This window comes from Solanum stenotomum, chromosome 12, assembly GCF_019186545.1.
Source record: "Solanum stenotomum isolate F172 chromosome 12, ASM1918654v1, whole genome shotgun sequence".
NCBI classification, from domain to species: Eukaryota; Viridiplantae; Streptophyta; class Magnoliopsida; order Solanales; family Solanaceae; genus Solanum; species Solanum stenotomum.
Window position 1 is genome coordinate 9,441,361 of NC_064293.1, and position 12,231 is coordinate 9,453,591.

General features: G+C 36.6%; 1 protein-coding gene across 1 annotated transcript in view; it reads right to left on the minus strand.

Annotated features, from left to right (window-relative positions):
* Positions 1-1,281: 1,281 nt before the first annotated feature.
* LOC125847041 (uncharacterized) overlaps positions 1,282-12,231 on the minus strand; it is an 11,205-nt gene continuing 255 nt past the window's right edge. The window contains exons 2-4 of the mRNA XM_049526750.1: positions 11,880-12,117; positions 1,676-1,840; positions 1,282-1,529 (exon numbers count right to left, since the gene is read on the minus strand). Coding sequence (XP_049382707.1) covers positions 1,282-1,529; positions 1,676-1,840; positions 11,880-12,111 — 645 coding nt within the window. The 5' untranslated portion in view covers positions 12,112-12,117. The remainder of the gene's footprint in view (positions 1,530-1,675; positions 1,841-11,879; positions 12,118-12,231) is intronic.

A 12,231-nucleotide genomic window follows, 5' to 3' on the forward strand; every position in this document is an offset into this window, starting at 1 on the left:
GTAAACGACTTAAAACTCGCAGTTAGTCTTGACTGAACTCTGCTCGGGTGTTGGCCTTTTAATCAAAACAATACTTAGGTACATAGTCATATTGAATCTCCACCACATTTGTTCTCATTTCACCCGTAGTTTTATTCTCTATCTTCATGTGCACACACTTCGGAAAACTTCCTTTTAGATCAACCAACACCTTCACTCATGCACAGCTCGGTCTTGTTTTATTGATCGTGGCTTGATCTAAATGGATAGGTTTGCCCACTGCCGAAGCTAAAGAGAATAAGCATTCTTTGACAAAAAAAGTAGGCAAAAGGTTAGGAAAAGAAATCCATGCCATTGCCATAGAGGTTTCTTCATTGACTTTAAACCTAGAATCATAGATCAAAATATGCATAAGATAGGAATATGAAATTGTTCTTGGAAGTAAATTCCAGAACTAAAGAGAGGAGAAGAGAGGAGAAGAAGAAGAGAGAAATTATGTATTTGCTTTATTAACCAAAGAACTTAATCAGAGAAGGGAAAACTACTTTTTACAATTACACCTAAGCCTCTCTTATATATAAAGAACTTTATGACCGTTACTATCTAACTAACGTTGGAGTTAGTTATAGACTAACCACTTTTTAGGGGAGAATATATCACACAGTCCTAACTTGGAATTAAGATAGTTGTGTTGAACTCTAGTAAGCCCCTTAGTCAACATATCAGCTGGTTGTTCTTGTGTTGAAATGTAACTTGTAGTAATAATTCCTTGAAGTATTTTTTTCTCTGATGAAATAGCAATCAACATCTATGTGTTTTGTCCTCTTGTGATAAACAAGATTTGCTGCTATTTGCATTGCAGACTTGCTATCACTGAAGACACTCACAGGAAGTGTTACCTCTAATCTCCTTCATCAAGCCTAGTATCCATACTAGTTCTGCTACAACAGCTGCAAGACTCCTGAACTCTGCTTCTACAGAACTTCTGGAAACTGTAGTCTGTTTCTTTGACTTCCAAGATACTATTGAATTTCCCAGCTTCACAAAATAACCAGTTACAGACCTTCTAGTCTGTGGACAAGATGCCCAATCAGCATCACAATAAGCACTGATCTTTTCTTCTGAATTGCTAGACAAAAGAACTCCTAACCCTGGATGATTTTTGACATATCTTACCACTCTAACTGTAGCTTCCATGTGTGAATTTTTAGGACATTGTAGAAATTGACTTAGAGTTTGTACACTAAATGCTATATCAGGTCTGGTCATTGTTAGATAGAGCAGTTTCCCAATTAACCTTTGCTATGCCCTTTGGTCAGTAGGAGGATCATCACTTGATTTCATGTGCTTGACATGTTCATCAAACTGTCTTGAGGTGAGTTTCAGGTTATAGTCCATGGGAGCTCCAGCTGGCTTCACTGCTCCTAACCTCAAATCAGCCAATAGCTCTAATACATATCTTCTCTGATGCATCAGTATTCCTTTGTCAGATCTTGCAAACTCAATACCAAGGAAAATTTTTAATTCTCCTAAATCTTTCATCTTGAAAGCTTGTCACAAAGTATTTTTGGTTTCCTTTATCAGCTTCAGACTATCACCAGTGACCAACTTATCATCTACATATACTAATACAAGTATGACTCCTTCAGGCGTCTTCTTAATATACAAAGAGGGATCATATTGACTTTGAACAAACCTGAAGTTGTCACAGAAGGAATAATCCTTAGTAGGTCACTTGTATCCATTGATATGACATTATGAGAATTCTTAACATTCTTCAATGGTTTTTTGTCATTACTTTCTGGAAATACAATTGACTTGCCTTTTTCCGTATTGAATTTGATAGCAGGTTCCTCATTTTCTGATAATGTAGAATAAACGAGAGATTTGTTAATTGAAATAATAGTTTAAGGGAATGTAAGCACAATTACCTTACTTTTAGTCATGGTTGAGGGGATAGGAGCAAAAGTTATGGTATACTCCAATACAACAAGAAAATTGAAAAAAGAAATTAAATAAAGTTAGTATCTATTTGACATTAATTATCATTATTATTTTAGAAGATGTCATTAATACATGAAAAATGATTTTGGGTTGATTGTTCATCTTTAATGGCTCGACAAATTTCTTTCTTACCTCAATCTTAAATTTCTCTTGTGTCTTTTAGTGAAAAAGATCAAACATCTGAAAAAGTACTATTTTTGACCAAAAAAAAAGATCAATCTAGATACATTACTCACATCTAACAAATATGAAAGAGTTGGCTTGGTCTTTGTGGGTCAAACCCAATGGAAGAAAAATTCATCTGCCAAGTTACTTGGCTTGGAATTAAACTTTGAGAGCAAGCTGAAATTTGTGGAGGACAAATTTTGTATTTCTTTTCTTGCTTGGAACCCAAGTTTTGCCACCTATAAAAGGATGGTCATTGCCCATTGTTGAAATTCATCCAGAAACTAGTAGTAAAAATACATTATAAGAGTAGAGAATTAAGAGAGCAATTATCTTAGATGTATATGTGATCTCTCACATTTCTTTAGTAGTATACAAGCAATTGTTCTCTGGTGGACATAGGATCATACCGATCCAAACCATGTTAAATATTGTTGTTCTTCCTTGTTTTTTATTTTTGCACATTTTCGCTAATAATTAGTATCACAACCAAGGTTTTGTCTCCTTATGCTCTATGGTTGCAACACAGTGTCAACTTCCACATTAGAAAAAAATTACACTAGTTTTATGTATTTCCAAATACTTTGTCGTTGAAGAATAAAAACAATTAACAATGCGTCCCATGAAATTTTAATTTGATAAATTTAGTGGGCGCAACAACTTCCATACCTAGAATTTCCAGATGATTGTGTTACTGTGGAGGGAAGGTTCAAACCATACTATTGACAGAAAGTACCCCAATGACACATCAGATTTTGAAAAAGAGAAGATTGAAGGAGATGCATCGAGTGTAATCCAACTGTCCCTTGCACCAAACTTGCTTTGTGAAGTGAGTACAAGTATCAAGGAGATGACCAAACGGTTTTGGGAAAAGCTAGAAGGGATTTACCAAGACCGGTCAGTAACAACAAGGATGTTGTTATAACGATGTCATCACACATTTAAGATGGAGTAAGGTACTTTGTTGCAAGACCATCTAGATGCGTTCAATAAACTTATGATGGATTTACATACTGCCATAATTAAGAAGAATGGGGAGACGATGACATGTGCTTTGCTATTTTCATTGACTTTAAAATATCGTGATATTGAAAATTCAGTAATGTATAGCAAAGATCCTATCAATCTTGAGCAAGTGCGGCAAACACTTAACTCTTGAGCAATCTTGAAGCTAGTGGGCTCGTTGTAAGGTCATACTAGCCAACATAAAAGGAGCAAATCAAAGTACATATCAAATTCTTGTGTGAACAAGAAGAATGCAGAGTGTTGGGGTTGTCACAAGAAGGGGTACTTTGAAAAAGATTGCCTTATGTCAAAGTCGAAAGAAAATACGAATGCATCCATTGTGGAGAAGGTACATGATTCTTATGATGAATATGTACTAAAAACATCATGAAATAGTGGAGTCTATGACAACAAATGATTGTTAGACTCTAGTTGTACTCTACATATGACATTCTGAAGAGATTGGCTCAGCAGCTATGAGACAAATAGAGGAACCATAGTAATGGGCAATAATTCAACTTGTAAAATAGTTGGCATTGGTTGAGTTCGGGTTCGCTGCCATGATGGAACCATGAGGACTATTACAAAACTCCATTATGTTCCTAATTTGAAGAAGTTTTTAATCTCCCTAGGTACTTCGGATAAACATGGCTACAAGTACATGAGTGAAGGAGGAACTATCAAAGTGACTATAGGGTCTTTAGTAATGTTGAATGCCAAGCTGGTGGATGGCCTCTACACACTAGCAGGATTTACCATCGTTGGCTATGTAAATACATCTATAGTACAGTTATCTAATGATCAAAATGCAAGATTATGGCCTATGAGACTAGGTCACATGAGCGTACGAGGACTACAGATATTGAGCAACCACAACTTTTTGAATGATGAAAAGATCAGCACACTTGAATTTTGTGAGCATTGTGTCCTAGGGAAGAACAAAAAGGTTAGCTTTAGCACTTGCAAGCATAAGATGGGGGTGGGGGGATGCTAGACTACATCCTTTCAGATTTATAGGGTCCCTCTAAGCTTTCATCAAAAGAAGGAAAGATGTATATTCTCACATTCATTGATGATTTTTCATGAAAGACTTGGGTGCGTTTCTTGAAGACAAAATGTGATGCTTTTGAAGCATTTAAAGAATGGAAGATTTTGGTTGAGAATCAAATAGAAAGAAAAATCAAGTATCTTCAGACAAACAATGGCTTGGAGTTTTACAGTGAAGATTTCAATGATTTCTTCAAGGTTCTAGGATTGCAAGAAATAAGATGGCCAGGCACACACCACAACAAAATAAATTTGCAAAGAGGATGAATAGATCTCTTCTTGAGAAGGCTCGTTTTATGCTTTTACAAGACAAGATGACAAAGTATTTTAGGCTAAAATAGTTCACATTGATTCTTATATTGTCAATCGATCTCCGGCAACATCGATTGACTTTAAGACTCTAATGAGGTATGTTCAGGTGAACCCTCTAACTATTCATTATTGCGAATATTTAGGTGTCCAGCTTATTATTATGTTAACAAAGGAAAGCTTGAACCAAAAGCTAAGAAGGTCATATTCGTAGGGTATATAGATGGACTAAAGGGTATAATCTTTGGTGTTTATCTTAAACTGAAATTTGTAGTTAGTAGAGAATTTATCTTTATTGAATCCTCTATACTTGATCCTCATAAATTTTATGTGGAGTTCTCCGTAAATGAGAACAATGAGCAAGTGGAGCTACTGGTAGAGCTTACCTATAAAGACCATCCAGGTCATTTATGTGTTAATGACTTATGTTCATCATTTAGAGTATTCCTCTATCTAGCCCAAGTAATTTATGACTTGACGGAAATGACAGTTCGGCCACCTAGTCGTTCATTTATTTATTATGCAAATTTCTATGTTTTAGAGTTTTAGAACCTTGAACGGTTATTTTGGATCAAAGATTTAGAAGATGACCTCAAAATCTAATTTTAATGATTCAATCAGCTTCTAAAAGGTCATTTTAGGCTACTCATATGGTCGGCATGGCTCTCAAAGCTTTCGGTGCGAGTTTGTGCGATTAGGCATTTTAACTTTCAAGTTATGGCCTATGTTTGACCTTGTCAACTTTCTTGGTAAACATACTCGGATTAGAATTTTGTTAGCGTGGTCGATTTTGTTCTACAACGACCCTTCGTACGGATCCCGAGGCTCCTGGGCTAATTTTGAGCCCCTTATAGATTTTGGTTTAAAATGAAGTTTGGTGTGGGACCTACTTTTAGTCAAGATGACCTCGTATGGAAGTTATCATTGATCTATTGAGTTGGGAATGTCAAAATTGATTAGGTTGCATATCTCATTATCACGTACGGGGTTCCGTACCAATCCTGAGCCCTTGAGCCCAAGGGGCTTAGCTAAAAATTTCCGGTGTCTGATGTTGGTGCCTCGACTTTAGCGACCCTTGGCTCACTTAAGCGACCTTCACTTAAGCGGCCAGGGCTTCGCTTTAGCACAGTAGTCCATCCAGGTGTCAATTGCTTTAGAGACCCTGACATCGCTTAAACGATCAGGGGCTTACTTAAGCGAGCTTGTGCAGCCCATGCCTTATTTCTTTCGCGAACCTAGCGCCACTTTAGCAAGCCTCGCTTTAGCGACCAGGGTATCATAGAAGAGAGGTTCGCCTCTTGTTGGCCGGTCACTTAAGCGACATAAGTGATCACTAAAGTGACCCTCGTCCAGTCTTTTAAGGACTTGGACACATTTGAACTCTTTGTTCAAAGTATTTTTTGGTGATTCCTCGCTTATTTTAGCTCAAAATTGGTTGATTCAAAGTGTGGGTTCATCAAGAAGCTTGGGGTTGCGTGTGATCGGGGAGTATCGGGGAAAACACGTCGAAGGTATTATCGTCATTTTATGGGCTTTTGTAGTCCCTTATTGTTTTTTAAATGTGAATTATTTTGCATGTAGTTGTTCTGACTGTTTTGGGCCTGAATTATGTCCCATTTTGGAACACAAATTTGTGGTACTATGTGAGACCTTTTTACGGAGTTGACTTTGTAAATTCTGGTGCGGGTCCCATTATTCTCATTTTGACTCCAAAATTAGTTCATCTCTGTTTTATGTGTTTTGGTGTTGAAATGACCTTATTAACGTCGTAGTGCTATTATTGATAATTTGTAGTATTCTTAGGCCTTTGGAAAGAAAAACCTCCAGAAAAGTGATACAAAGTGCATGTAGTCTGCCTAAAGATAGGCTACGACTTTCTTGCTCATAGATTGAGCTTTAATGTGTAAATTCATCTTGAATTCATGTAATTAGGGGTAGGCACCTAGTTGATCTTATTATATTTCTTAGAGACCATGTTCTAGGCTTGTTTAAGTAATTTTGAGATTAGAACCATGCTAGTTCGGGTTGTATGATCATCTTTATCTTGTGGTGTGACTTGTTTTTATTGATTGTTGTGTAAATGGGAATGTTTGGCCTTAGTCTAGGATTAGAGTAGTGTGTGCCTTAGACTTGCGATACTTGTGGCCTTTAGGCCTTATTTCTTCTCTGAAGTCATTTCGAACCGACTATTTCCTTGTAGACTAGTATAGCAGACTTGAGCCTAATAGAATCAACATTAGTTTAGGCATTGGCTCATCTTTGTCGAGACTCTATTCACTCTCTCTATTTCTATGACCCCGTTGTAATATCAGAGGTTTTTATGTTTCATTAGGTGACTTTAGATTTGAATGGTTCAGGCTAGGAGCCTTATATTGATTTTAGACAATACCCGGTTCTTTGTTGTTCTTGTTGAGTCCCCGGGGTTTATTCTTGCTAGTAGGGTTGGTACTCCTAGGAGTTCACCGTCTATCTTGGCAGGTGGTCTTATTGATACCCCTGGGTTACTTTTGGTAGTTGGGTTGGTGCCCCTCGGAGTTTATAGTCTAGTTGGGTAGCCCTAGGTTTACTCTTGCTAGCTAGGGTGGTGCCCCTAGGAGTCTACTATTTGGTTGGGCAGGCCCTCTATTGGGTGCTAACAGTTTAAGGTTGTTACTTGAGGTTGAGACCTGGCTTACGCTTCTTAGATCTGGATTAATTGTACTTCGCTCTTGTAGTTTAGCTATTTTGTGTACCTATCGGGATTATATGGGTCTATTCGGATTTTACATAAACTTACGCACTAGTGTACGTTCTGGACTTATAGGGTCCAATTAGGTCTAATTTAGTAATACTTAGGTTTTACTTTTGGTTCACTCGTGTTCTTTCTTTAAATTCCATTTTGACCTCTATTTGTGTCTAGATTCTATCTTTTCATATTGTCTTTACCTTTCTTACTTGGTCGTCCTGTGATGCCTACTGAGTAACTGTTGTTTTTGTACTCTTGCTACACTCAACATATGTTTCATAATGTCGGTACTAGTACCAACTACTATCGGTGATCGTTCGAGCTTGCAGCTTTGTGGATCATAGGCGAGGATGAGTATTTGGCACTCTGACTTGCATATGTCCTTTTGTATAATGTATAACTAGTCTTTTGTATTTTGGGATAAGTTTTGCTTTTGGTCCACTTTTGGGACTTGTAATTTTTTGTTGGAGAAACTATGTACTTGTAACTTCCAGGTTCTAGCAAGGATCTTTTATGTATATAGTTTTGGTTTGCTTCCGCCTTTGTCTGGTTTTGTTGCTTAAGGTATTGATTCCGCTTGTTTCTACCCTTATACTCATTACTTTCATTTATGGGTTACGGTTGACTGGCCTAATGGTGGGTAATAGTAGGTTCCATAATAATTCAAGGAATCGGGTTATGACGTTGATGAGTCAGAGATTTGGACTCATTTAGGACTTTGTTTGCATAGATTTAGTGTCCTCAAATGCCTAATTTGTACCATAAACTAATGAAGAAACCTTGATTTTCAGGTACATGGATTGAGGAACAAAGCAAGGACACTAGCATGCAAAAAAGAACAAAACAAACTGAAGAATTGAAGAATGGCAAGCCTGCTGATCGCCAAGAGCATTTGGGGAACCGCCGAAGGGCCAGTTCCACTGCTTAAAGTTCTAGTATGCTAGCCCTGAGGGAAGAAACTAACTCGGCGACAAGAAGAACAGTCAGCGAATCGCCGAGTAGTTCCGTGATGCTATGATAGATCGCCTAAGGGTACAGAACCCAAGGATGTTGAATGACAAGGCGAAAAGGCGATGTAAGAGAGCAAAGGGCGGCTCGCCGAGTGGTTCGGCGAGCCCGACTTACTTCGCCAAATGGGCTTTCGCAGCTTATTTTCGAAAACTATAAATACGTTTTTGAACATTTTGTTTAGTATCTTGGAGACATTAGAGATAGTTTTTATTAAGTTCTATCATCTGGAGACAGTTTTCTCTAGAGTTTTCTTTAGCTTTATAGGATTGAAGAAATTCACTTTTGAGAAATTGGAAGTGGCTCTTTGATATTCATCAAATTGGATCATTGTAAGGAGGAAATAACTCTTACCTAGTTGATTGAAACTCAATTTGGTAACTGTTTTTACCTTTTTATAATGTCTAGCTAAAACCCCAATTATTGGGGTGTGATCATGTGATTATGGGCTGATTTAGCTTATGGTATTGCTAATTGTTAGTTTAAATGCTATTTAAAAGTGAGTTTAATCATTAATTGTGGTTTAATTTAAGAATTGTAGTTGCAAATGCAGTTCTATGTTTGTATTCTTGGCTTGCTCGAGAGAGAGGTTTTAGAACTAAGGTTTTTGATTAATGGTTTGTGGGTATTGAGTTGATCTGGGTTTAGCTCGAGAGAGTGAATCTTAAACCCAATTCGACACATTTAGCTCAAGAGAATGAATGGATTAAGGTGTGGGTTACTCTTAATTTTCCTGCTTGTTGATGTTCGAGAGAAATCACCTTATTCGGGGTAATTGTTCGAGAGAAAATTACCTCTTTTATAGCCTAGCCTACTCACTAATATCTAGCTATTTACTAATAGTTGCAATTACCCATATGTCTATATTTGCCTATAATCGATCACATCCCAAGAATCCATCTCATTATTGTTAATTCCTAGTGTTTGTGACTGTTTGTAGTTGATAATTACAGCCAAAAACCCCCATTAGAAATTCGTGTCACCCCTTTAAATTTGATGTCATTTTTCGATAATTTTTATTCATATGGCTGATTAGAACACATTCATACTTCTTAATTGAATTCCAAACACGTACTGCTCACTGTGGGATTCGACCCCAACTCATTTAGTTGGATTTTATACTGATTTACAATCGTTGACACTTAGAATTGGATGAAGTGTCTTTGAAACGTTAATTAATTAGACATTACCGAGGAAATGGATTAAGAGACTCAAGTTGATGAGTCAAAAGATGTAGATCTTGAAGAACTTGTTGTTAATGAACCATACACAATTACATAGGGAAGAGACAAAAGGCCAATACAGAAACCAAAACATTTTATAGAGCAAGCAAATCTAATAGTATATGCGTTCATAGCTGCAGAAGAAGAGATTAAGGATCTGGAGCCCTCCTCGTATGTTGAAGCAACTTTTTGCAAGGATGCTGCACAATGACGGCTAGCCATGATGAAAGAGATGGAGTATCTTCACAAAAATGAGACACAAGTCTTAGTTGAAAGGCCAAACAGGAAGAGGACAGTTGGATGCAAAAGGATCTATAAAAAAAAAATGGTATTCCAGAAGTGGAAAATTCTAGGTTCAACACGTGATTGGTTGCAAAATGTTTCAGTCAAAAGGAGGGAATTGACTACAATGACATCTTCTCCCTAGTCATGAAACATAGTTTATTTCACGTGCTACTAGCATTGGTTGCATTTGGAGCTTCAACAACTTGATGTGAAACTTATTTCTTACATGGTGATTTAGAAGAGAATTTATATGGACCAGCCTGAAGGTTTCGTACCTGAGAGAAATGAAGATCATGTATGCCAACTGATGAAGTCTTTGTATGGTTTGAAGCAATCCCAAATACAGTGGTACAAGAGGTTTGATGTATTCATGACTACACATAAATTCTTAAGGAGTGCATTAGATAGTTGTGTTTATCACAAGAAGATGTCTAGTAACTCTATGATTTATTTATTGTCGTATGTTGATGATATGCTTATTGATGCTAACAACATCACAGAGATAAATATTTTGAAGAAACTGTTGAGCATGGAATTTGACATGAAGGATTTGGGAGCTATAAAGAAAATCTTTGGAATGGAGATTTCAAGAGAATATGGTGTTGTACATCTTTTTAAAAGGAGGTACATCGAAAAGGTTCTTGAGAGATTCAATTTGCATATAAGCAAGCCAGTAAGTACATTGTTAGTTTCTAATTTCAAGATTTCAGAGTTACAAATGCCCAGTCTATGGATGGGGTGGAGCATATGTCAAAGTTTCCTTATACTAGCGCAGTTGGTAGCATTATGTATGCTATGGTGTGCACACGTCCAAATATTTCTCAATTTGTAAGTATGGTAAACAGATACATGGAAAGTCGAAGGAAAAGGCATTGGGAAGTTGTCAAGTGGATTTTGAGATATCTCAAAAGAGCTTTTGATGTTTCGCCTAACCTTTTAGAAAAGTGAAGGTACGTTAATTCTCAGTTATGTAGATTCTTCCTATATAGGGGATATTGATCGAAAAATGTCCACAATTGGATATATCTTTATTCTCGTTCATAGTGTCGTTAGTTGGAAATCAACAATATAGTCAATTGTTGCTTTGTATAAAATAGAGGCAGAATAATGGCAGCAATAGAGGCAATGAAAGAAGCTATACGGTTAAAAGGTTGGTGGCAGAATTGAGTTTGGTTTAGCTGCAATCAAATCTAAGATGTGATATTCAAAGTTCTATTCATTGGTTTAAAAATCAAAGATTTCATGAACGCACTAAACACATTGATGTTAGATTCCATTTCATTCAAGATATCATTGAAGAGGGAGCTAATAAGGTCGAGAATGTTATCACAAACGATAACGTTGTAGACACGTTGACCAAGATACTCCATCTTGCCAAGTTTGCACATTGCAAGGACTTGGTGGGAGTAGAACAATTGCTAGGTGGAGCTAGTGTGTTCAACAAAGGTTTGATTCTCCTTGTTTCTTACAATGGGATTGCCCAATAAGTTTAGAAGTATTGGACGAAGTCGTTCATATGCATGCTCGGAACGCAAACCAAGGTGGATATTGAAAAAGTTGGTTTGGTTTTTGTGAGGTCAAACCCAATGGAATAAAAATTCATGTGCCAATTTACTTGGCTAGGAATTGAACTTGGAGAGCAAGCCAAAATTTGGAGAGGATAAATTTTGTATTTCTTTTCTTGCTTAGATCTCAAGTTTGGCCACCTATAAAAGGATGGTCATTCTCCAATGTAGAAATCCATCCATAAACTCATAGAGAAATACATTAGAAGAGTATAGAATTAAGAGAGCAATTATCTTCGATGTATTTGGCATCTCTCCCCTTTCTTTGTTAATATACAAACAATTGTTCTCAGGTGGACGTAAGATCATATTGACCTGAATCACATGAAGTATTGTTGTTCTTCCTTGCTCTTTATTTTTCACGTTTCCGCTAACAAAATAAATGACATTAACTAAGTTCAAGATAAAAGAATTGAAATTTTTTTTAAAGGGATTAAGACAAAAAGAGTAAATATAAAGGGAAAAATGGAAAGAGCATGAGCCGGCGTAAACAAGATGAAAAAAATGTGACAAACTAAATTACTTAACATCAACAAAACGGAGAAAAGGGGATATACAACATACCATAAATTTTAGACGTACCTTCTAATTTGTTATGCAAATCAGATCTTACAATCTCAATATCTCGCTGAAAGGCAGGATTGTTGGCCGCTGATGCCCTAATTTGTGAAAACGGTTGAGGCATTGAAATTTCATTAGGTTTTTCACAATTAAAAGAGCCACCAAGTGAGAGATTTAGATCCATTTCTTGTTGACCACTTGTATAGGTAGAAATTTTACCCTTTGGTGCAGCCATAGATCACTGCAAGATAGAAAAAATATATTAGATGCAAATACATAAAATCTGTAAGTTTAATCTTAGGCAAAAAAAAATAGAAGTCATATATATGCATCATATCAACTAGAAAATAATTAT